This window comes from Achroia grisella, unplaced genomic scaffold (assembly GCF_030625045.1).
Source record: "Achroia grisella isolate CSIRO2021 unplaced genomic scaffold, CSIRO_AGI_Agris_v1 utg413, whole genome shotgun sequence".
Taxonomy (NCBI): domain Eukaryota; kingdom Metazoa; phylum Arthropoda; class Insecta; order Lepidoptera; family Pyralidae; genus Achroia; species Achroia grisella.
The window spans coordinates 279,463-306,702 of NW_026712846.1; the positions used below are offsets into that span (position 1 = coordinate 279,463).

At 33.6% G+C, this 27,240-nt stretch overlaps 3 protein-coding genes across 3 annotated transcripts in view; 1 reads left to right on the forward strand and 2 right to left on the reverse strand.

The window, feature by feature from the left end:
• The window catches only part of LOC131844784 (pre-mRNA-processing factor 17), a 32,611-nt gene extending 23,321 nt beyond the window's left edge, over positions 1-9,290 (reverse strand). The window contains exons 1-8 of the mRNA XM_059193746.1: positions 8,990-9,290; positions 8,267-8,537; positions 7,509-7,668; positions 7,034-7,149; positions 6,276-6,379; positions 2,778-2,885; positions 1,248-1,356; positions 477-631 (exon numbers count right to left, since the gene is read on the reverse strand). Of these exons, the coding sequence (XP_059049729.1) occupies positions 477-631; positions 1,248-1,356; positions 2,778-2,885; positions 6,276-6,379; positions 7,034-7,149; positions 7,509-7,668; positions 8,267-8,537; positions 8,990-9,163 (1,197 nt within the window). The 5' untranslated portion in view covers positions 9,164-9,290. The remainder of the gene's footprint in view (positions 1-476; positions 632-1,247; positions 1,357-2,777; positions 2,886-6,275; positions 6,380-7,033; positions 7,150-7,508; positions 7,669-8,266; positions 8,538-8,989) is intronic.
• A 273-nt stretch (positions 9,291-9,563) lies between these two features.
• On the forward strand, positions 9,564-14,231 carry LOC131844748 (V-type proton ATPase subunit F). The gene is made up of 5 exons (XM_059193709.1): positions 9,564-9,709; positions 9,999-10,080; positions 10,652-10,857; positions 12,342-12,365; positions 14,129-14,231. The coding sequence occupies exons 1-5, from the start codon at positions 9,656-9,658 to the stop codon at positions 14,159-14,161; spliced, it is 399 nt and encodes a 132-aa protein (XP_059049692.1). The 5' UTR covers positions 9,564-9,655; the 3' UTR covers positions 14,162-14,231.
• Positions 14,232-14,315: 84 nt separating this feature from the next.
• LOC131844755 (carbonic anhydrase 7) lies at positions 14,316-24,326 on the reverse strand. Its single transcript, XM_059193716.1, has 5 exons — positions 24,317-24,326; positions 16,725-16,928; positions 15,758-16,029; positions 15,105-15,335; positions 14,316-14,677 (listed from the first exon to the last, which is right to left on the reverse strand). The coding sequence occupies exons 1-5, from the start codon at positions 24,324-24,326 to the stop codon at positions 14,471-14,473; spliced, it is 924 nt and encodes a 307-aa protein (XP_059049699.1). The 3' UTR covers positions 14,316-14,470.
• Positions 24,327-27,240: the final 2,914 nt, after the last annotated feature.

Below are 27,240 nucleotides of genomic sequence, written 5' to 3' on the forward strand. Positions count from 1 at the left end.
AATTCTCGTGTCACAATGTTAGTTACTTCCTCTCAAATGGCTTGTCCGATTTATATGTAATTTTATACGCATATTCAGTAGGTCTGAGAATCAGCTAAGATCTATATTTCATACCAGTAAGTAAGAAGGATTGTCTGCCGCTAACATTTTTTTTCGTACTACTCTTGTGCTGTTGGCCGCAGTTAACCATTACAGCTTCAACGAACGACAGGGGGCGAGTACAGATAGCACTCCAAACCAAAGGAAGTACTCTTGGAGCGGCTAAAGGTCAACTTCTACTTGATGGATATTACTTCAGTCTTAGGGCACCTCCAGAGGTTCGCTAGAGGTAATTTCGATCCTCATTTGAATTGGACTGGGGATCGGTCGGAGATGTTACATCGCCGGTAACAGTTAATATTCAGTCGAAGGGAGTATGTCGCGGAGTTAAGTGCTAGTTCAGCGGGGTAACAGCTAGTAAACATATATATACTGACGCATATGATCTTCTTGTCGGAGGTGCCGGCGACGAAGAGATGCTGCTTGTCGTCGTCCGGGTGGAACTTCGCGCAGTAAGGCACCTTACGAGACGTGAACCGGCCCACGCACGCGCCCGTCTCCGTATCCCACACCTTGATGTACCGGTCGTACGCTACAAGGCAATATAATACGTACACACGTTGTGTTAGGGTTCCTTTTTCATTTCATTAAAAAAGCAGTCATAAGTTTCTTGCTCGTTCTTGATGAGACAGGTTTTTGAATGAGCGGTAGGACCAATCAAAAGCTGAAATGCTGAAATGATTCATCTAGTGTCCAGGCATACTTATCATCATTACATAGTATAAAACAAGTCGCTGTCGCTGTCTGTCCGTCCCTATGTATGCTTAAATCTTTAAAACTACGCAACGGATTTTAAATAGATAGAGTGATTCAAGAGGAAGATTTATATATATATAACACATGTACACCCGTGCGAAGCTGGGCCGAGTAGTAATTTAGATCTTTGTTCAATACAGCAATTCGTTTTAATGATTTAAAAATAATATTTGTTTAAACTAATATAGGTAAACGCTTTTGAATAGTCATATTTTTTAATTGCACTTTTAAATAAATGTTGTTCAGAATTACATTTTTACTTTAAAAATGTAACTGCCAAAATTCTTAAAAATGTACCGTAACTGCCAACTAACAAAGTTGACATAAATAAATAAAGGGAATGAAGAGTAGTAAGAATAAACAAAAAATATGATAGAATATAAGATACGCACCAGCGGAGAGGAAGTGCGTCCCGGTGTTGTTGAAATTGACGTCCCTAACGGCTTGACGGTGGCCGAAGTACGTCCGAACGCAAGCTCTCGAACCGTATACTTCCCATATCTATAAAAAAAAGCCAACAAAAAATATTAGTCAACACACACGTTCACTGCTCGTGTTTCTCTACCTGCCCAGACAAGTCCGGTAGGACCTGCTAGTGCAGCTTTAGATACATGTTCTAGTATAGAACTTACTGCAGATATATTTAGATAGGTACAGATCTTAGCCTATTTAAATATCAGATATATTATATATACCAGATATATTACATAAGTTCTATACTAGAACATGTATATGACGATTACGCTGTTATACCTCTCACTTCCACAAATCTAATTTGTTTTAAAAATTTCAGATTTATTAATAAAGGAAAGTAAAATAAAGTGTAGCATCTTGAATGGCTCTACACAAATATACTTTTAATTTTGTTAATTTTCCGCGAGTTTCTGAGACAGGCCAAGGCCGTTTAGAAGATTTTAGAGAGACTATGTTGTTATACCTCTCGCTAATACTTTAACACGACTGCATTTAACAACATAGATACTTTGATTAAAGTTTTTAATGGTCTTTAAGTATTTCATTTGTCTATAGTACAGTGAGCTCCACCAGTATTATATGTTTAGTTTTTTCCAATTATATGAATATATCACATGGAGATCACTAACCGGAGTCCTATGTGACCCTCGCATGCCTGTGCGAACTAAGGGTAAGATCTATAGCACACCGCCGTGCTATAGATTTTACCCTTAGTTCTTAAAAGGCCGGCTATGTTGTACGGAGCAGAATATTGGCCAATAAAGGGGACACTTGTACAGAAGCTTCATACCACCGAGATGAAAGTGCTGCGGTGATCTGGTGGAGTCACGAGACTAGATAGGGTGCGAAATGAATACATCCGCGGCAGTTTCAAACTGGCCCCAATAACGGAGAAACTTACCGAAAGCCGTCTCAGATGGTATGGCCATGTAATGCGTAGTGATGAGGATTACGTGGTCAAAAAAGCCTTAAAACTACCCGAACGCAAAAGAGGCAGAGGACATCCTCCAGCCACCTGGCGGACCAGTATGAACAAGCTTGTCGCCGCGGAAAAATTGCCCGACCTGACAACCCAGGTCAGATTGTCCTGGCGCCGAAACGACCCCGCATAAAGTGGGACAGAGCTAAGAGGAAGAAGATATGAATATATCTCATCCTCTGTAATTCTATAATGCTTTTCATAAAGCCCTTCTTAATCATGACAATGCAATAACTGGGTGCAATAACTAGGATTAAAAGAGCTTATTTTGAAGTCAATATTGTTAGCTAAATAAATTCGCTAAATAAATTCACCAAAAAGCATGCCTACGTCTTATGCTTTTTGGTCATTGATATGGGTGCTTTCTATGTATGTTATTTACATAATATACATGGAAAAAACTAAGTCCAATTCCAACAAACATATTAATGAAAACATGTAAATATATTGTTAACCAATGTCAAATTACCTTCACCCTGCAGTCCATGCCGGCCGAGAGCATGAGGTGCGCCGTGCCGGGGAACCATCTCACAGCCGCAATGCCTTTTGTGTGACCCTTCCATGTGTGGATATGAGCCTGGACATTAACGAAATTATATATTACCATAAATATTTAAAACTAGCTGACACGCGCAATTTCGTCTGTGTTTAATTTCCCCACCTTTTGCAATTTTTGCAAATTTTTTATTGCAGCTCCTATTGGTCGTAATGTTATATAGCTTAAAGCCTTCCTGGACAAATGGACTATCTAACACAATAAGATTCTTTCTATTCGAATCAGTAGTTCCGGAGATTAAGATGTTCAGTCAAACAAACAAACTCTTCAGCTTTATAATATCTTATATATAAAATTCTCGTGTAACAGTTTTCGTTCCCATACTCCTCCGAAACGGCTTGACCGATTCTCATGAAATTTTGTGAGTGTATTGAATAGGTCTGAGAATCGGCCAACATCTATTTATCATCCCCCTAAATGTTAGGGGTAGTCCACCCCTAATTTTATTTTTATTTTTTAGACAAAATTTTTAGTTTCTATTTTTTTAAGATCCTTCTATCATCAACCCCTATTGTTTTATAGAGTTATTAATTTATACGACAACATCATTGTTGTGCTATGGTGTAGCATACACCACAGCACAACAATGACATATAATTTAATATAGCATATTAATTATAATGATCAGAAATATAGTTCACTGTTGATCCTATTAGGCACATTGGTTTTAGAAGTAAAAGTATAATCCATCTAATTTAAAATTAATATTCATATTGTTAAGTATAATAAGGAGTTTCCTCCCGCGTACACTTAGATTGTGGAATGAACTTCCTGCCGAGGTTTTCCCACGAGACTACAGCATGGGGTTTTTCAAGAAGGGTATATTAAGGTTTCTTTAGGGTCGGCAACGCACACGTGATACCCCTGGTGTTTCAGGCGTTCATAAGTTACGGTAACCGTTTACCATCAGATGGGCCGTATGCTTGATTGCCACCATCATAGTATAAAAAAAAAAGAAAGTGTAACATGCAACTGTGGTGAAAACCAGATTAAAGTATATATGCAGCTTAGGGTGTCCCTTATTTTTCAAAGTTTTTATTTTTTAATGCATAGGTCTTAGTTTTGTTCATATGTTCCTAAAACACTCGAAAATACATTTTTATATAATTTGGAGAACGATAACCCGTGCCGACTTGCATCGAAACATGTTCATACAAATAACGCCGAACTAGTGGCGCGCACCCATCGTATTTGCCATTTGTTTCAAGTAACTCTTGTGATTAACATATTGTTTTTATGTTTAAAAAAATGGCAGTGGAATTAAGATCCAATAAAAAAAGTATTTTTTTAGTTGGTGACGTGAACCATCAAATAACTGTAGCAAAGTTACCGTCTAATCGTCAAGTTATTGCAGTCCTCTTTTTTAACATTCGCGAAGTTAAATTTATTGTTAATGGAACGCAAATCTTGCCGTTCGAGAGAGTATTATATTCTGGGAAAAAGCTAGAATCCCTACCAGACCTGTGCCTAACTGTGTAAAAAAACTTGTGGATCTTCACCGAGCTTGGAGAGAGTTACAAAAAAATTAAAAAAACAAGCGCCGTGAGGAGGACTTTCAAAATAATTTAGATAATTTATTCGATATAGCACACGCAAATGCTTTGTACTGGATAAAAATAGAAGAAGATAAAATATTTTTACAAAAACAAAGAGAACCAGGGCGTCTAGGATGTTTAGCGGGAGTAGATAAAAAGTTAGCCGAGAAAGAAAAAAGGACAAGACAGAGAAAATTAAAAGAAGAGAAAAAAAGACAAGATGATCCAAAAGTTTATCGTCATCTTTAACTACACAAGATTTTATCGAAACGCAAGAAAATCCCAATCCCAATACCAGCTCTGACGAAAGCCTTAAGGAACCCTTGCCATCAACATCTCAAATGGTAAGTTCTGTAACTACTTCAAAAAGAGGAAGGAAAGATTTCATCACTCCTAAGTTAGTTGCCACTTTAGATAGATGTCAATTAAGCATAAGGGACTCTGTCTATATACTTCAGGCTGTAGTAGAAGCCCTAGATCTCAGCTGTGATGAGTTCCCGATAAATAAATCGTCAAAGAAAAATATTAAAATAAGACTTTCTGGAGCAATGCATCAAGCTAGGTGGATGGCTAGAGCCATTTACTCTTTGAAAATATGTTTGTTGCAATCTCAATTCAAAATTAGCGCTAAGGATAAAAGAGCCCTTCAAGATATTTGTTTATTCATTGCAGTTATATATGTAAAACCATGGATTGGATGTAGTCTGACAGTCAAGGCCCCAAATCAAGCTTTGCGCTTTTTAAAAAGTCTTAAGGAATATGAAACTGTTAATAAAGAGATCTCCAAAGCTGCCCTGAGCAAGTTTAGTCAACGTTTTTGGTACTTGTAAGAAGAAATAGCTGTTTTATCACTCTTTGATGATGAAGTAGATGAACAAACTAAGACGAATATTGTAGCGAACTTACAAAGAGGTAGTTTATATGATTCTGTAAAAAGATACAGTCCATCGAAAGAAGATATGTCTGATTATTTGTATGGTAAGTAGAAATACATAACATTTATTTTAGTATAGTTTTTTTTTAATGTTACACATTTTAATTTAATTCGGTTTTATCGCGTTTATCATATTTTTATATTTGGTTGGTCTAGACCTGACCTGACTGATAAATGTAATAATTAAACCGTACTAAGTTATTTAATTTAAAAATTAAATAGTTTTATATCTTATATCCATCTTAATAAACTGATAATAATATATCTTGATTTTGTTGCAGGAAAATCATTAAATGATTTTGTGTCTGTTAAGAGCACAAATTTATTTGCTCGTTTAAATATGGATACAGACTTCTTAAAGAAAACCGTTTCTGCATGGGACGAAGATGTAACCTATTTGCAGGCTAAAACAAGAGTTCTTTCTTTAAGGGCCGTGAATGATACAGCTGAAAGAGCTGTAAAACTTATGCAAGATTTCAATGGCTTAGTCACTGCAAAAGAATATCAAAAACAGTTTTTGCTGCGTACCTACAAGATTTTTTGTGTACAAGAGCATAGAAATCTGTATCCAAACTGTAAAAAAGAGACCCTTAAAAGAAAATATTTGTGATATTCATTTGATTAATAAATACTATATTCTAACTTTCTCTTTGATTATTATTATTAAACATTTTATTTCATTTTATTACACATACACAACGACAAGCGTTAAATACAACGATTTTTAAAATATTCAAGGCTCTGTCGGCACGGGTTAATGTTGACATATAAAGATAAAATTTTGTATTTGATTAAGTTTAGGTAGTTTAAAAAGAATTAAGGGGTATGCATTTCGATATCTGAAAAAAAATTTTTTTCACCCATATAAGGGACACCCTAATGCAGCTATATATCCACTGAACATCTCTATCAATTTCCCTATAATTGAAATAAGATACATACCTTAGGCAGGAAGCACTTGTCAGGCGGTGTGTCACTTCGCAACTGTGTTTCACTACGCGGCGCCTCTATCCACGACCGGCCCTGGTAGTCTGTATCTTTTTCCACTGAAAATTAAATTAAATTATCACATTAACATGTAACACATGTCACATAACACGCTGTTATGAGGCGGAAGGGGATTGTTAGTAATAACCCCATTGCTAGCAAAGTACCATGTCAGGTTGACCTCCACGCGGTTCCCCTGGAAACCATCGTGTTAAATTCCTGGTGAATTTGTCATGATGGGCTAACTGACCTGACCTCATGCTCATCTTATCATCCTCCACTGGTGCCCCGCCAGCGTAAACCGTTAGTGCAGGCGGATGCACCATTCCAGTATCAAACCTCAAAAAAAAAAGCTGTTATGTACACAATATGAACTCCATTTATATCTTTAGAATTGTGAAAGTTATTGAAATTATAATTTGCGTTTAAATTAAAGAAGTACAGCAAATTCAAGTAGTTATTTAATTCCGAAATAGTATTCCAGTTACTAATTACATTATTTTTTTAATAACCCTAGACAATTTATACAATCATCTAGCTAGGCGCTGTGCTAAACCTGTATATATATATATATATATATAAACCTATATATATATATATGTTACATCTAGGTTTCATTCGAGTAGACATATAAATGAAGAAATTCCTTTCAACATTCATAAATTTATTTCCGTTATTTTTTAATTAACAACACAGTCTAATAAAAAACTCACAATGGAATATTGATTTTTCTTCTAGTGGTTTATCATCCTCCACTTTGCCTCTCTTCTGTCTCTTTGCCAATATTTCTTCTAACTGCTTAGCCTCGTCTCCTTCTGGTTTCATTACTCTATAATAAAAATACACTTCATTAAGCTTCTTTTCACTTAAATGTTTATGACTGGGTTTAAATAAAATAAATAAATAAATATCCCTGAACAATTAACACAGCGTCATCTAGTCCCATGGCAAGCAGAGCTTTTGTTATGGGTACTAGATGGGATGATATAAATACTTAGATATTTTTTTTATAAATATGTACATAATATACATAGAAAACACTTAGACCGATACGAACAATCATATTCATGAATACAAATGTTTGGACCATGCACGGAATTGAACTCGCGACCATCTGAAATAAAATGGTGTGCTCAACCGCTAGACCACCGACATCATCAAATATAATAATTATTTATAAATTCATACCTCTTTTCACCGACGTATCCACCCCATGGCCCTAAAAAGCCCTCTACATCTTCTGGATTATCATTTTTATTTCTTTTTTTCTTATCTAAGGGTCTTTTTTTTATAGTCTCAAATACCGTTTTACCTTCAGCTTCTTCAGGTGCTGCTATCATTGCTGATTCTGGAAGACAATTATGAGTTTAATTAGACAATAATTCAGCACTAATAAATAGTCATAATGGAGTTAAAATCACATGGGTTAAAATTTGTTAGAAAAGTCAATTCAACTGTATAGAACAAATTTTCGTTTACTACAATAAATACTAGAAGTGTAGACATAGAAATCTTCTAGAAGGTCTTCATGGCCTTCTGAATACCCAGCAAAATGTAGACATGTCTTAAATGTTGCACTCACCACATCTATATGAGATACTAGTCACGAAGGTTTATCATATTGTTATTATAGTAAAAGAAATTATATAGTGGTTGCATTATTGCAGAAATTCAACTATAATTAATTGAAACTTTGAAGATAGAACCTTAGTAATGTTCAAAAGTTCAACAGTATTATCAAAACCTAATACTTCTATGTATGCTTAAATCTTTAAAACTACACAACAGATTTTGAAGTTTTTTTTTAATAAAGTGATTCAAGAGGATATGTATAGGTATATGTATTATCTATAAATGTGCAAAAAGTTTGTATTCCCCCATCTGCACAATTTACCTAAAAAGGTGTACAAAGTTATTGCTATGTGTATTAATATAATGATACTTACTGACTATACTATCGGCTGTACTACTATCAACATCTGTAGATGGATCTACAGCAAAACCATAACTTGTAAATGTCCGCCTCTGATTCTCAAATTGAAAGTCACTAATATGAGCTTTTTCTACATAGCCAGAGAGTATATTTCTGTTTGCTTTCATTTGTTGTGTTTGAAATGGGTTCTCAGGACCATATTCGGGTGCGAATAATTCCTCATATTTTGGATTGTGCATTAATTCTTGGTTGTTTGGTATGAGTACTCTTGTGTCGTCACTGTTCTGCAAAAATAATAATGTGATTTTGTAAGTATATATTTAAAACATTATTGAAATGTATATTACTCATATTTAAATGGAATAGATACATAAAATAATACAGTTATTTGATTTAGAGATTACAAATTTACATGAATGAAATATAATAACATATGTAATGCTAAATGATAATGAATAGCAGTATAAATTTGTGTTTAGTTTTGTTGAAAGAGTTGAGTTTCTTCTCATTAAAAACCTAACCAAGAATAGCCGAGGGTGGAATAATAGAGACTGTTAGCATCAACACTTATAATTTAATCAGTTCTCTAAAAGGTTCTACTTAGAAGCTATTGGACTAATTCCAGCTATATACACCATAATGATTTAAGTGAAATTTCATTTAAATGTTTTATTCTGAAGGAGGTGGAACTATCATTGCTGACATAAAAATAACATTAGCTTATGTGGTCACTTACGGTAGGCATAACTATTGGTGCAGCACAAATTTGCATCGTTCTAGCAACAGAGAGGCTCGGATCAACTGCTTTGAGATGAGTCAACAAACCCTCATTGCTGTGTTTGGCCACAGATTCAGAGTCATTTTCACCTTCTTCCTCTGAACTGCTGCCATAATTTTGTATATTTAACATTGCAACTTTAACTGTACACTTACTTACTATAATATCGTTTAATTAAATATTGAAAACATAAAAATATTTTATTGAAAAATTACAGTTAACGAATGGTTATGAGAAAACAAAACAATCACAGAGCAGGACCACAAATACGTCATAAGTTCATAACACAGAGTATAGTATGTCTGCTTCTGTTGACAGCAGGTTTGCCATTCTCACAACTTCAACTTTTTAAGGAGAAATATTCTTTAAAATCTACCCTCTGTTAAAAAGTTAATATTTATTTCTACTTATTAATAATCACTCATACCAAAATAACTACCACCAATCATATCACATAATGCACTATTTGTAATTTTGCAACAAAACGCTTTATTGACGGCTATTATATGTTTTGACAGTACTACCAACAAAATAGGCGAAAATCCAATAAGTCAGGTGACGATCCCTTGTGACAGTTCTTGATTCACCAAAAAATTAATAAAAATATAATAAAACTCCACAAAAATGGCCCTACACGCAGCAGTTAAAGGAAAATTGATCAGTGTCATCGGTGATGAGGTATTATTTAATCTTTTCTCATTTACTGTGTATAATATCTTCACTTTATACAATTTTATAATGCTTCCAAACCTTGCCAGAAAATCATGATTTTCATTGTTTTATTTACAACTAGCTAGTCACCCCGTCTTGCACGGGTGTACATCTATATCTATAAACCTTCTTCTTCAATCACTCTATTGCTAAAGACTACATTAAAATTCGTTGCGTAAAAGATTTAAGCGACGAACAAACAGCAAAAGCGATTTATCTTCGTAGTATTTAATGCTTAGTATTTTTAATATTACAGGACACATGCGTAGGTTTCCTATTGGGTGGTATTGGTGAAATCAACAAAAACAGACATCCCAATTTCATGGTTGTTGACAAAAGTAAGTACCATGTTGCTGATCCATCATTGTAGTAGTTCAGATGTACCTATGCATTTTATCTACTTATTCTAAGAAGAAACGAGATTCGTATCTATTATATTTATTCATTTTGTTCAATAGTTTATTCTTTACTTTTGTTTATCCCTTACACAAGGTCAGTGGATGGAAACATACCCCCATAAATGAAATATGTAACTTCTTTTAGTTTTAAACATATAAATACTATCATGTGAATATGATTAATACTATAAGTTTTAGAGTTTCTAAGCGAGTTTAGGAGTTTTTAAGGTCCAAACATAGCCTTTATTACTCCATTATACAAGATGAATTTAAATTAAACTTGTTAACAAATAGGCTATTTTTTACCTGAATTCACTGAGGCAATACTGCAAGATATAGCTAGTACATCTTAGTAGATCTTCACTTACTAGAATGTGTGTAAATTTAGTAAAAAAAACTAATTAATTTATACATTTTTGAAAACTATATTCTCATCTTAAATAATATAAATTTGATTAAAATTAATTGTTTATGAAGATAGTAAAAACTGATTATCATAATTATTAAACAGATACAGCAGTCAGTGAATTGGAGGACTGTTTCAAGAGGTTCGTGAAACGAGATGACATTGACATCATCCTCATCAACCAGAATGTGGCTGAGCTGATCAGACATGTGATTGATTCACACACAGCACCAGTGCCTGCTGTGCTTGAGATACCCTCCAAGGATCATCCATATGATGCTAGCAAGGACTCCATTCTACGTCGCGCAAAGGTAATTTGCTTAGATTCTCCTTCTTTTTTAAATTTCACTCCTATAGGATGTTCTTATAGTTCTTATATCACATATTCTTATAGGATGGTATTTCCATGTGATGTGATGATGTTGTTTCTTAAGTTGTATCAATGCAGCATATTAAAAACAAGAACAATTTCCAAAATATTATTTTATAACTATCACTCTGCTGCCCCCACCACCTGCCCTGCTGCTGTTCCCGCCAGTTTGGCTTTTGTCATCATTTATAATATTAGTGTGATTGCTACAATGAGGGGTACGAAAGGTTTGAGGTCTTTTGAAGACTAACCACTGCTATAGGAGGTTAAATTAAACAGCCAAACAAACAGCCAGTCCATCTAAACTGCCAAATGGTTTGACTGTTTAGAGCAGCAGCATCAAAATGATGAAGTCCTCAAGTTTTTCAGCCAGAAATTTGGCCTCTTCTTATTTCCTCAGATTATATAATAAACACTTATATCTATCAAAATTACCAGTACTTTCCTGTTTGTCAAATCAAATTATGTCAATCCTGAATATTAATATTTGTTTATTTGTAACATTTTGTTGTATAGTTTAAGTTACAATATAATTTTAAAGAAGTCAGTGAGAAAAATAGACAAGAAAAAATAGAAAATTTACTTTTTAAGAACTCATTAGTTAACTTACTAAACAGGAGACAATTGGATGAAATCAGGCCATTATTATTTTATATAAGTATGTCATTACCTTTATATATGACCAATACAAAACAAATCAGCTCTGATAGTACTGTGTGATGTGCCTATACTTATTTGCTAGTTACCTCAATATTCAAATTGGAACAAGAGTCACATTAGGTGACTCTGAAAGTCCTAAAAGTTCCCTTGTAACATTCTATTATGGATTTTAAAAATAAACAAAATTTTTTAAAATCTATAATAGACTTACACTCAGTTGCACTTTTGAATTATCCTGGCGTGGCATTAATGGATAAGATGAGCATGAGGACAGGTCAGTTAGCCTATTGTGACATCTTCACCAGTAATTTATCATGATAGCTACTAGGCGCAGCCATGAAGAGGTCAATCTGACATGGTGCATTGCTAGCAATGGCATTATTGGTCCACATTACTAACAAACTCATTCTCACCCTTGTGTTGGTATTGTATTTACAAAAAAATCTTATATATAAAATTCTCGTGTCACAGTTTTCGTTCCCATACTCCTCCGAAACGGCTTGACCGATTCTCAAAAAATTTGTGAGCGTATTGAGTAGGTCTGAGAATCGGCCAACATCTATTTTTCATCCCCCTAAATGTTAGGGGTAGTCCACCACTAAATTTTTTAAATTTATTTTAAGGCAAAACAATATTTGCCGGGACAGGTAGTATCTATATATTTGTATCAGTTGTCTAGTACCCATAACATAAGCCCTACTTAGCTTGGGACTAAATGGCGCTGTGTGAATGATTATTATTTAAAATGAATTGTTTTTGTTTCAGGGCATGTTCAATCCTGACGACTTGGTACGCTAAAACTGGTTTGATGCATGTGTTTGTCGACATTCACAACAACTGGCATCTGTATATATATAATCCTTTCTACAGAAACTAACCACTAATGTTATGCCTCTGGACGTAAGTCTGTTTTCCGTGTGCAATTTAAAACTAAAGCAGTTTGAATCTAATACATTCCACAATTACAGATTTACATGATTTTATCATCCGTTGAGACTATAGATATGCCAGATTTTAATTAAATTATTAATGTATTACAAATTTAATCTTGTATAGAATTGTTGAAGTTATTATTTTATTGTATTCTAGAATATAAATTACAAACAATACGAAATTGTTTCATTTATTGTGTTTGTTTGAACATTTGTGCATGTTTTTGTTGCAACGAAATAATGGTTTTTATATTTATTTTTAGACCCTTCTGATGAGAATGGCCTGATGAAATTATTATGTTTTGTGTTTTTTATAAATCCCCATCCCCATTTCGTTTTAATAGAAATCTCTTTTTAGTTCCTCTCACGAAAAGAAATCCTAACAGAACAAGCAAGACAAAGGGGCAATAATGATTAGAGTCTACAAAAATTGGCTTACTAACTGTATTCATTCCTTTATTTTTCACTGCTAGCAGAGACAAAAAAACTCAAGAAAGCATCATACCCTTCGACATTTCTACGTAGATTAATATAGGCTACGGTAACCGTTTACCATCAGATGAGCCGTACCTATGCTTGTTTGCCACCTATGTGGTATAAAAAAAATAAAAATATACTATGTCATAGAACCGGTAAATGTAAAGACAATCAAATCGGGTCGTACCAATTCTTAGTCAGAAGGGCCATTTAAATGAGAAAAATGAATGATTTTGATTTTCCTGAAGTGTTCGTTGTGATTCTACTAAAATGTACTGGACAGTTTGTTGATATATAATCTGTGGTTTGATGTTTGGAATAAGTCAGTTATCATTAAAATGTTAATGATTTGTTTTGACGAATTGGTTTTGCATTTTGTGGCATTTTTGCTATGAAACAAATTAAGGTACGCCATTTTATTTAATATCTTATTAGTAAATTATTCCGTTAATACGTTTGTAAAAACGTTAAACCGTTATTTAGGCTATTGAACTGTTTTATGTTTTTCTTTCAAACTATATTCTTATCGAGAAAGAAAGTTCTATAGTCTAAGTTGTACATGTGAGGTCTTTATGAATGGGGGATATTTTTAATATAGTAAATCAGGTGTTAACACGAGTAATTTTGTGATATATATATATTATAGGCATTTGCCTCTCTCGACGTGAGGTTTCGACGTATGTGTAGTTGTGTACTAAACAAAAAATTTAAAAATCAGGGGTAGTCCATATTATACCTTTTTTTGTTTGTCTATAATATATATAATAAAATATTATTTTTCTACAGTTTAGTCTTACTTGTACATTATATATTTATCTATATTATATACATATATATATATATATATATATATATAAATAACATACAGTGTAAGTCGTATGGACATACCGACCTAAAGGCCGACCACAGGTCTCCTGAATGGAACAATTCACCAAGAAGAATAGTGGATTCTTTGAAGTTTGTTTTTTATACACTACATCCATCACGTAACTCGCCTCAAGAATTGGAAATTATTTTCAGTCTTCCACTTTGCTTCTTCGTCAAAATTGCTCAAATTCATGAGTACCCATTATATCGGCTTTTAGCTTGGTAAGTCCTTTAAGATTATTCTTATATAATCCTATATAAATATTTCATTTTCAGTCAATGTTCGGAGCGGAGAACTACTCTACATAACTTTATTTGTTTCATTAATAATTGTATTGTCCTGTCTCTGTATGTTGATGTTATTCTGTACCTGTTACGTATATTAAAATAAAAAATATTATGAAACGTTATTCAAATGTTTATTTAATATTAATAATATTAAAACAGACTTATATAACTTATATTATACGTATACCTAATATTCACATATATATACATTATAAAGTGCACAACCATATATAACAAAAACATGGTAACAATCATGCAGTATTTGGTATAGACAAGTGAGTTAATTACCCGTATTTAGAGAATGTGAAGGAAATATATGTTTCCTATTTATTAATCGTCGAAGTCAGTGACGTCATTTTCCGTCTTTTTATGGCCAACCCAGTCCCATTTGGAGTAGTGGAGTTTGGTTTTCTTGAATTTGGGATTCTTTGACGTGATGCGGACGAAGACGCGGCGCCCGAAGAGCGGTTGCAGCTGTCTGAAGTTGTCCACGAGAGGTAGGTTCAGGTTGGAGAGAAGGCCGCGGAAGTTGTCCATCTAGAAAAATAAAATAAAATCGTGACAATTCTCATACTAATATTATAAACGCGGATGTTTGCGAGTGTTTATGAATGAATGTTTGTTATTCTTTCACGCAAAAAGTACCGAATGGATTTTAATGAAACTTTACAATCATGGCTAGTAAAAAATATTACCAAAATCGGTTCAGTATAGGTTCCACCTGGAAACCATCTTGATAAATTGATATGATTTGTCACTATGGGCTAACTGACGTCGTGCTCATCTTATCAACGTCCACTAGTGCCCCGTCAGCGTACACCGTTAGTGCAAGTGTTTGAATCCGTCCATTGAAAAAATGTTTCTGACTACCTCATTAGGGTTGGGTCCTAATAGTTGCAAATGTATGTTTTTTTCTTGTTCTATTTCATTTGCATACAAATTAAACTAATTGCAAACAGCATACCTGGAATACAGAAATCGGCAGGTAATCCGAGAACACGACCCATGTCACAGCTTCAGCGCAAGGAGGGGTTGTCAGGGAACCCTTGTACGTGTAGAACCTCTCAGTATCCAGGCCTGAGAGTATCGATGACAAGGAGAAGGTATGGGGCAGCTGCATACTGGTGTTGTAGTTCTCTATAGCTGATAAGTTCTTTACGATGGGAGTGAGGAGTTTCGCATCGAACTCTACAACCTGTAGAAGAAAGATTAACTTTGATTAATGCTTATTCTGTTTAACTGATGGTTTTAATACTAGTTTGCTAGCTTGGGATGATATCCCAAGTATATATAAGTAAGATTTTTCTGCCTTTACAACTTCACCTGACGCAAATAAGGATGTTGCCTACACCCTATTTTCGTCAGTTACATTTCGCAATATTCGAGTGCAGCTTGCACTCGAAAACTCCAGAACGATTTATGGAAACGGTTGAAATCCAACTCCTTACTAACGGATATATTAGTGTATAAAGGTTAGCGTTGATATTTATGTGCTTATCCTGTCCTATTGGCTGAAGTAGATACTAGTTTGCTACTAGTCATCTTAAGCACCTATGTTTTTTCGAACTATTCTAGTGCAGCTGACCTTTACAGCTTCACCTTTAGATATTTTTTTACCTGATAGAAGAAAGCAAGGACGCATAAACCATCGGGATGCTGGAGAGCCTCTGCTAAACTCCTGTATTTTTTGTTCCTGTGTATGATGTGCATTTCAAGAGGGAGACGCATATCGTTCAGGGTGTGCTCAGAGCCGCGGTTGTTCTTGTCGCCCCAGTGGAAGTGGAGACCCTCGATCTCGTACTCAGTATCGAGGGGCCCACCGAAAATATACGGTAGACGGAACCCCTTCTTATCTTCCTCGGAACTGTACTTGGGGATTGTTAGGGCCACTGGAAGTTAAACGTATAAAAATTAGTATTAATTTGGAAAAGGGAAGGAATGTAACATTATTAATTCATTAAAACATACATCTAACCACCCCATCGCGGATAATAATCGCAAAAGTTGGTTTATATTTTTTGTGTATGGTAATGGAATGGTGCACCAGCCTACGCTAACGGTTTACGCTGACGGGGCACCAGTGGAGAATGATAAGATGAGCATGAGGTCAGGTCTGTTAGCCGATCATGATAAATTCACCAGGAATTTATCAAGATGGTTTCCAGGGGGTACCGCGTGGACATCAACCTGACATGGTATATTGCTAGTAATGGAGTCATGATACCACATTACTAACAATTCCCTTCCCCGCAGATTGGTATATTATGATTACTTCTCATTATAATTTTGTTTCTAAAAATTTCAATACAGTAGTTTACATTCTAAGTGCCAAGAATCGATGGGAAGGGGATTGTTAATAATGTGGACCATGTGGACCCCGTTGCTGGCCCTATCAGGTTGACATCCATGCGGTTCTCCTTGGAAAGCATCGCGGTAAATTGCCATTGGCCAAGATGGACTAACTTGACATCATGCTCATTTTATCATCCTCCACTGGTGCCCCGCCAGCGTATACCGTTAACGCAGGCGGGTGAATTATTCCGTAATCATTAATAAAAAGAAGTGTCAAGATTCTAGGACTTACCAGAATGCCCATTGTTAGTTACAGTCAATGGTCCCGGCAGAGGATTTTGGTAGCCAATGAGTTCCATAGCCGGTATAGAAATGGGGATTGCTTGTCTAGCTGCTATAGCAATTGGAGACTGCTGCCGACCTCCGCAGGCGGGGTGGAGCACGGCCCACCGCCTCTGGTCTGACGCTCGGTACCCCCAACCGACGACATGGGAGACTGTTGAATAAAAAAACAATTATAGTTCTAACTCCTGTATTAATCCTAAAAAGTCCTTGGAACAAATAAAACTGAAAAACCGTGATTTTCATTTCAGGCCACTAAGCTATTCTAATTGATCTTTATTATTTTATTCTTCTTATGTGTTAATTATTTATAAGGGTAGTTTGTATAATAACAATAACTTAGGACAATACACACAGCGTGGGGGTACGGAGATTGTTAGTAATGTGAACTAATAGCAATGTACCATGTCAGGTGGCACGTGGTTCTTCCTGGAAACCAAGGAATAAATTCATGATGAAGTTCTAGCTGACCTTATACTCATCTTATCATCTTCCACTGGCGCCCCGCCAAAAAATACACATAGCGTCATCTAGTTCCAAGCTAAGCAGAGCATGTATTATGGCTACTAGACAACAGATAGAAATATTTAAATGCATTTTGTAAATACATACGTAATATATTTGTATGTATAAGAAAACTCCAGACCAATCAATAATAACAAAAACAATCATACTTGTGAATACAAATATTTTGCTTAGTGCAACAACATATTGAAGATCCTATTACTTAAAATATGATATGTTATGTAACAAATATTTTAGTGATAATACTAAATATATATACTAGCTGTTACCCACGATGTCTCCGCTTGGAATTTAATAGTTTTATTATTAAAATAAATAACCTGCCGAAAATAAAATTAGTGTAAGTTATATAAGCAGATTAGTAAGAAAAGACAGATTTTTTAAAAAAATGTAATTATGATGTAACTACTGCGACTGAAAGTTTAAATTAAAATTCCATTAAAAACGTTCCAGCCGTTTTTAACAGAATTTTCACCTTTGGAAGCTTGATTATTTTTGTAAACCAAAACACATTTGTTTCATATCCTCCCGTTTAAACTCAATCAAAATAGAAATTACGTATTCATGTAGTCAATTGTCGTGATTGTTTTACTACTTAATATAATGACACGACGAATTCTAAAACATCTTAAAAAATTCCGACCATAAAATCACTAAATTACAATTCTCTTTGTGAGTCGGTTAAGTTATTAATCTTTTTTTACGACGGCCAAATAAATTATGCAATACTAGCTGTGCCGGCGATTTCACACGCATGAAATTTATAATCTATGTGTTATTGTGATATATAAGCTATGTTATAGCAACGTTTCATCAAAATCCTTTCAACGTCCATCCATACTCACAAATTTTCGCGTTTATACCTAATATTATTGATAATCGAAAACTAAAATTTTTTTATTATTGAAACTTAGCTATATGTACTTATTTTTATCAAAATACCACTCTTTATTATTTACACTTAAGCTTTTAACTCGAATTTTAATATGGTAACTACATGTAAGGAGTTTAAATGAGGTTCCGGGTTCAATTATGTTTAACCATTTTATTAGACTTCTATAAGATCTATACCATCTATAGTAATGTAGAGTATATAAAGAGCAGGGATTTTTTTATGTTTATTTTGTACTAGCTGTGCCCGCGACTTCGTTCGCAAGGAATAGAGGACGAATGAGAAATTTCCATTTCATCCCCTATTTTATTTTACCCCCTTAAGGGTAAAATTCGTGCAAACTTTGAATATCATATAGAGAGTCAAAAGCTTGAAAAATAAGTTTCAAGCTTCTAGCTTTAAAAATGACAATACTTCCATAGAACGTTTCATCTCCCTTTCAACCCATTACAACCCTTTCTTCGCATTAAAAAGTAGCCTATGTCCTTTCTCAGGGTCTAGACTATCTGGATACCAAATTTTATTGAAATCGGTGTAGTAGTTTTAGCGTGAAAGCGAGACAGACAGACAGAGTTACTTTCTCATTTATAATATTAGTAAGGACACTAAGGATTAGATAAACTCTTAAAATACTCGAACGACTTTAAAACTTCTTTCACCTATAGAAAGCTTTTCAGTATACAATTATCAGCAAGTAATTTAAAAAAAATTTTTTAGTTGCTATAGCGTAAATTGGAATACTTGTCAAGTAAATTAGAATTCACGACCTTTAAGGATTATAAGTCGAGATATTAAAACATTACGCTTTGATGTTCTTATCCTGTGACTTTGTTTACACAAATATCTACGTTGTACAGTATAAAGAGTAAATCATTTTACATCTATGGTTACGTCACCTGTTATCTAATTTGAATTTCGAATGTTTTAACTATTTTCATCCAATATTTCAAATAAAATTCTTGTCAATAATTTATAGAACTGAGAAAGTTTTCACTATGTTTAAAAAGTAGGTTCACTACTACAAGTTCTGAATTTGAATGAATGACTTCTCATTTGTGAGAATGTATGAAAAAAAAACATGAAATCGACTGCTAATATGAATTAACAATATGTTTGAGTTGGAAGTTATATTCCATTTCTACGGTTTGGGAAACCAACTTTAGATATAACAAATTGAAGTCAGTTTCAAAATTTTATGGCAATATATTGACCCGAATAACATTTAATATAACATTTGTTTTTATGTCGGCAGTATTAGCTGACTGATTTATAATACAATAACATAACAAAATTAAGAAGTAACAGTAATAGTGTTGCAATAATCATCATATATGGACAGTCTAGTCCATTGAACTAAATATAATAAACCAGTACCTACTATATTGAAATAGAAAACCAGTTGGATACCTAACAAGCAACTATCTAGAGCAAAATAAAAAAAATATTGAACGGGTCAGTCACGTTTTTTATATAACATTAATCTAGATTAATTTAATTATTTTTTAAGTGACTGAAAGAGTAAACAAGCTTACAATATGGTACTAATGGCAGGTGGCAACCGATGCCTATATCCATTACCAGTTATCATGCGGCACCACATGCTCTTACCTCTCATGACTTACCATAGAAGTAAAAAGTCACAGCTCTGTATCCTATAACTTTACTGCCTTATTTTAACTTTTAACCGAAAAAGAACATACAAAGCAAACTGCTTAGGGGCTGAAATAGTTCATACTCTCCACACAAATAACTTTGTATAAAACCTACTTGTGTAAAATTATACATGAACTTAAAAAATATATAAATCCGTTGTCTAAATACCAAAAGATTCATTAATACGGGGATAGAACCTTTTACTTCGATGTTCTGAAAGACTACCCTACGGTTGCCATTACAGCATTAAAATATTTACAATATTCCTTAACAATAATAGAACAAATATTCTTCAAGCAAACAGTATTTAGTTAAATATATTAAAAAATGCATTAACATATATGATGTAACAGTATATATCGACAAATGACCTCTGTGGATTATCACTGAACAATAATGAGGTCAAGATTTCAGTAAGTCTTGCATTGCATAGATTTGTACCTAAGAATTGTGCAAAATTCTAGACTTATACGTGACCTTATAGCTGTTGATACAGATATTAACAATTTTTGTAATAATAAGTACCTGTGTTGTTTGTTCATCCGTACCTACTAATATTAGATAGCATTTTGCGTCTACAAAATCATTTTTCTTTGGATTATACATAGATAAATGGCAGCAATATATTATTTTTATATTAGGCAAACATTTTTATAAAATTCACAAATGAAACAAATAAAATAGTTTATGCGCTATTATCTTTTATTTGTAGCTTTTGTCGCCTCTTTACGTGTACAAGACTAGGCTGTATGGTCTAAGGATCTTTGCCTGTTCCATTATTGGAAAAAGAGGAACTAATGTGGGAAAAAAGTCATTCAAATTAAAAATTCAACATTTTCGCGCCTATATTCTGATTGACAGATTCATGATAGCACTACAAGCTGAACCTAATAAAAATGTGTGTGTTAATTAATATAAGTATTTAATAATTATAATTGTTTATTTTTTTGTTAAGTATGTATTAATAATAATCTCCTATTGTTACAGCTTTCGGTCTAAATTATGATATATCAATATCATAATTTAGAAATACTATTTCAAGTGAGCATTACATATTGATATATGTAATGCTCACTTGAAATAGTATTTCTCACAAAAGCAAATTTAATCAGTAACACTTTGTACAAAGTTTTGTATTCTGGAATCTGTTTGACCCATTTCAGCCGCCAAACAGCTTGCTTCATGACGCCATTGAAATACAGGAAATGGAGGCATGGCCTCTATACGCAAAAGTGATAGCGCAAGTGTTCATATATATATATAGATATTAGGCACATTGAAGTAGAAAAAGTATAATCCATCACATTTAAAATAAGTATTGTTGCTAAGTAACAGTTTATATGTAACGTGCAACTGCAATCGGAACGAAGTAAATTATATTTACTACTATATATGTAATCCACTCAATATCTCTATCAATATAGGCGACGGTTATCACTTACCATCAGGTGGACCGTCATTATTCAACTTTATTCGAGTGCACTGTTATAAATATAACAGATACTCCATTTATGTTAGGGCTATCCATATTTATTTTTTATTTCAATAAAACTAAAAATCCTGTCTCATTTTCACAGTCTAGCTATCTCTGTCACACAGTTGAGTATCACGTAACAAATAATTTTCACACATGCTTCATATAGAACGTTAGCAAACCGTTCCTTCCCGTGCTTTAAACAAATATTGTAGAAATATTTTTTAATTAAAAAATACTCATGTTATTTAGGACAATGTTTTACTATAGTTAAAAGATTTATTGACATCCGTAGTGTTGGTATTTTGGTTTGTCTATTAAAAAAAACAATGATATATAGGTAGATTATTATAATTAGAGTAAATTAACAGAACAAATTTAGCGATAACCATTTCTGAAAACAGGAAAAGTAGGGCAAGACGTGCTGGGTACATAGCACGTTATCTACACGTCACGGCTTCATGAGGAATTGCTGCTATGTCTATGGTAAACTGATGTGGTTATTTGCTCAATGGTCTAGGGCTTCTTAAGTAGCGGACGGATTATTTTTTTCATTCCAATTTTAAATTCTATTTTAAAATTGGAATTAAATTAAAAAATAAATATATATATAAAATAACTGCTTGCTTGGATATTTTAAATAGGTACACATGAATGAAGTCGCGGTAGCAGCTAGTATAGCCTATTTTTATAATACATGTAATAAAAATTTAACTGATCGCTATCTGTACATAGAAGATATACCTATGAAAACTATTATTGGTGGATTTACCAACGTAACAGAATCCAAAACTATGTTAGTTGGAATTAGAAGATTGTGCATTAGCTTATCCGATTTGGGTGTATTCCAGTAGTATATTGTGTTGTTTAGTATATTGTGTTTGTTGTTGTAAATGTTTTGAAAATTATTGTTTGTTTTTATTGAACTGTTTTTGCAAAGAAAAAAGTTTACAAACATACAAGTTATAAAGATAAACAATTGTTATTCCGTGTACCACGAGAATGAAGTCACGGGCTCAGCTAGTTGATAAATAAAATATTTTGTAACAATGAACCGCTATGTGTATAAATTTAAACTAAAGTAACTCCATTAAAAATTGTTAATGTTACATATAAATCTGTTGCATTTTTTATTAGCACCTTTGGATCAAAATTAACTTTCAACATTTTCGCGCCTATATTATGATTGACAGATGCATGGCAACACTATAAACTAAAGGTAAAATATCTACATATCCGATGTTTTATCAAATCTCAATTATAACAGATTAAAATCGATAAAATTACCGAACTATTTAAGAATTATTTTTATTAGCTGAATTGTAAAGAAAGAAAGAAAATTGTTTATTTGGTACACTGAAAATAATTTTTAAAATTAAATTTACATTTTATATTAATAATTAGAGTACCAACTAGGTCTCCGCTCAGCATATGTCGTGACGGGGTGCCACGACGCTGGTTTTCAGCGGACACCTTTTGTACGGTACGTATTTTCAATTCTAAAATGATCCACACGTATGTACGTAATAATAATAGCAAAACTGTAGATTTGAACTGTTGAAAATGGGAATGGGTAATTTTTTATTCGAACTATTAGGACACCTATTACCTAGGACACTGGACATTATTACTTTCATAATTAATAAGTCTATAGAGTCTTCAACATTCCCTGCAATATGGAAAATAGCGGTGGTATGTCCTATCCCTAAGGTTACCAACCCATCAAACTTATCAGATTTGCGACCGATTAGCATATTACCTTTTTTGTCTAAAGTCCTGGAAAGGATTGTCCATCTACAAGTGTCCTATTACTTGGAAGCCAATAACATATTACCACCTTTTCAATCTGGATTTAGAAAACGAAGAGGTACGATCACTGCATTATTGGATGTTGTGGACAATGTTTTGGCGGCTATGGATAAGGGAAATGGTACCTTGCTTACTTTGCTCGATTTTTCGAGAGCTTTCGAATGTTTAAATATAAACCTGTTACTTTCAAAACTTAGATACTATGGATTTGATGGGCAAACAATACTCTGGTTTGATAGTTACCTCAGTAATCGTCATCAGCTCGTAAAGGTAACACAGAACAACGGCACTCTACTATATTCCAAACCTAGACTATTGACGCGAGGAGTCCCGCAGGGATCAATTCTGGGTCCCCTCTTATTCATTCTGTATAGTGCTGACATTGCTAGATACTGTGAAGGATGTTTATATCACCAATATGCGGATGACTTACAAGTTTACATGTCTATAAATCCTCAAGATACAAACATGGCGGTTAGAATATTGAACTCAACACTTTTCCGTATATCGAACTGGTGTAATAAAAATTCTCTTGTTTTGAATCCGGCTAAGTCGAAATTCATGATATTGGGTTCTAAATTGCAGGTACAAAAAATTAAAAATCAAACACCAGTTATAACAGTAGAAGGTACACCTCTGTTGCAAGTAACTGAAACGCGCAATCTGGGTCTACTAATGGACTCTGGTCTTAAATTCGAAAACCATGTCCTAGATTGTGTGGGGAATTGCTTCTACAGACTAAAGATATTGTACAAAATTCGAAATTATCTTTCAACTGATCTACGTGTTCGACTGTGCGATTCTCTGATATTGTCCAAGCTGAGTTACGGTTTAGCTGTTTTCGGTTCATGTACACTAGCTAGATCACGGCGGCTTATCCAACGTGTACAAAATGCATGCGCCCGTTTTTGCTTCCGTATACCACCGCGTAGTCATGTCTCTCCTTATCTCAATAATGCTAAACTACTAAATATGTCTTCACGTTACAACCTTTATTTTGCGACTTTGTTGTTTGATGTCATTGAATCCAAAATGCCTGATTACCTTTATAGAAAACTTGTGTGGTCTGGCAATCAGCATGCTTTTAAAACCAGGGCTTCGTTGTATCGACTAGTGACTCCAGCACATCGGACTACTGCCTTCAGAGGCAGTTTCAGATATATGGCCTCCAAGTGTTGGAATAACTTACCTCCTCCCATTCGTAATATAAAAACTAAAGTGAATTTTAAAAACCTTTTAAAAAAACACTTATTGTCTGAACAACTGACTTTAAATAGGAGGTCCTTTATCTGAGGAGTCTTTTTTTTCAACGACCGAAGTCGGTAAGCATGGTCAGGAACAATAATGTCTGACTCACGGCGCGTTTAGCCAGCGACCTTGTATATGCTAACAACTACTATTATTTATGTACGTAGTATGTATCTATAGGTTAACAATATATGTATACATAACACACCACTTCATTTTTTTAATTTATTTGTATATTGTATAGTGTTTTGTAATAGTATAATTTTTTTAAGAGCTCGAAGTGTAATATATAAACATTCACGTATATATGTATGTAAGTATGTATTTAATTATAGGAGCCAACAGAATATCAGCGCTGCAGACTTATCTGTAGCTTCATGCTGAGTTGGTTGCCTCTTCATCATTGCGACACATAAAGCCACCTCCATTTTTATTTTATTTTATTTTGTAATATCATATTTCTGTATTATTTAATCTGTAAACTTTATTTCTATTTATAAAATGTATCTCATGTATGCTATGTGTTTGTAATGGCTGAATAAAGAACTTATCTATCTATCTATCTATCTATCTATTCTGATGCTGTTGCAACTGGCCTTTACAGCTTCACCGAGCTAAAATGATGGCAACTGCAGGATACACTTAAAATCCGGAGGAGTTATGTAGCAGCTGATGATCGACTCATACCTGACGGATATGATTTTAGTCTGAGAACATCACTAGGCATTCTAACCTCTACTTAGACCATTTCGATCCCCACTTTATTAAGACAGAAAATCGATCGATTGCGTTATATATTTCGGCCCCATAAAAATAGAGATGTACCTAATTAAGCAAATAACATTTAATCAAACTGAATGTCTCACAACTTTCTTAAGTATGCTTGTCGGATGTTTATGCGATCCAGTCACAAATGCAACAACACTTGTTCGCATGTCACTCTGGCTTCAAGCATACCATTCTAATCGATTGTTTTCATGGTGTTTATAGCAGTATATTAAATCATATTATTAATCAACCTTTATTGACTGTTAGGATTTGTTTACGTTTATTTTATAGACTAAATAATATTTTTTCGTAAATTAATACGAGTACCTACATATTTTAAAATTTATAAAAATATGTATACCTTCTTCTAATATTATTATTGTGTAGTAAAAAGTTTTTCTGACGTTACCAAGTAAAGTTATAAATAACTGCATAATTAAATTTTATATTAAAGTATTATTTTGTAACGACCGTCAACATCCAAAGTAGTGCAGTTTTTTTTTTAATATATTTATATACATTTTCCAATTCACTCAAATAAAAGTAATAAATATAAGACGATTTCTATTTTAAAAACTATCCATCTCCAAAATTATTATGAAAATAATAAACATTCTAATTAAAATTGTAAGATTAAATATATATTTTTTTGAACTCACCATTAACCCCCAAAATGACTGCGATAATTGACAAGAAGATCGTATACATTTTTAATGTCACTTTTTTTTTAATTGATTAATTATAAGTAATATACAGCTGGATGCCTCTTACCACGGCCGTACCACTTTATATACTACAGATCCACATCTTTCGCGGTGCGTTTTCAATGGCCGCTACGTCACCAACGTGAGAACTAACCCTTCAAATGACACATGCGTATCCCAAAGCACCTACGGGTTTCCCTAGTCCTTGGACAAGTTACGTGTTCTTATCAATGACGTTTCAGTTGGGGAACTATACATTTTATTCGTAATAATTATAAGTATAATTGCGCGTGATTCATCATTATGTTCATATATGGGTACTAATTTCGAAGGAATACTTCCAATTGAATTCTATTGTGGGAATAAATCCTATAAAGGTAAGGTCTTCAGTTACCTACGGGTAAAACAAATTGTGTGCAGGATATAATAATTAATTATTTAATTATTATTCATATGGATGATTATTAAAATAGGTAAATACCGGTTTTTAGAGTATTTCCAATTATTAGTTAATCTGATTTATACACATATTTTTTATACACTGTTTTTTAAAATGATCTCCCCACATACATTTCTGTTTGCGTAATAAAGATTTAACAAATGAAATATTATATTAGAATAAGAATAACATTTATTGCTGCCAATAAAATTACAGGAAAGAAAATATATAAAAGACAAAAAAAGAAAATATATTAATGGCAAAATGATCCGGTTTAGCTATTGATTTGTTTAATTGAAATGACATTATATGTGGTCAATTTATCTGAAATTATTTATTATTAAACTTTAATGTTAAACACGCTGTCGACTCACTTCATGATAAGTGGCAACTGTCACCCGCAGAACGCAAGTCAAATTGCCATATAATTAATGTGACCATTTATTCTTGGACTCAAAACAGGACATTGGTTTATTTAGTCAATAAAATGCGTTTTTTAAGTTATTTAGATAAAGTTAGCTTAATAGTTACGTATAAGTATCGGAGGAATAAAAGGTGCTTTATCTGTTGAAGATTTTCAGTAAGAATGATCCAGGCTCGTTTTTTTATTATCAACGTCAAAACAGTCCAGCCCTACTACGTAAATTTCGTGTGGTCTTTGAAAACGGGACAATTTTGCGTCCCAGAGTTCATTTTGGGGACAGTGTCTCGTAATTATAAAAAGGGACAGTCCCATTCAAAACGGGACGTCTGGTAACGTTACATATAATGTTCGTAGATTGTAATTTTGAAGAACTAAGATGTTATTCCTCATTTCACTACCATATCTCACCATCTCACAGAAATACAGCTTACGAAGCGAGCTTGGTGGCGAATATATAAGACAGAGGTATCTATCGTATTGTAGGCGACTTTGTGCAAAGTCTTCTAGTTAGTTAAACGAAATTCTGCTTA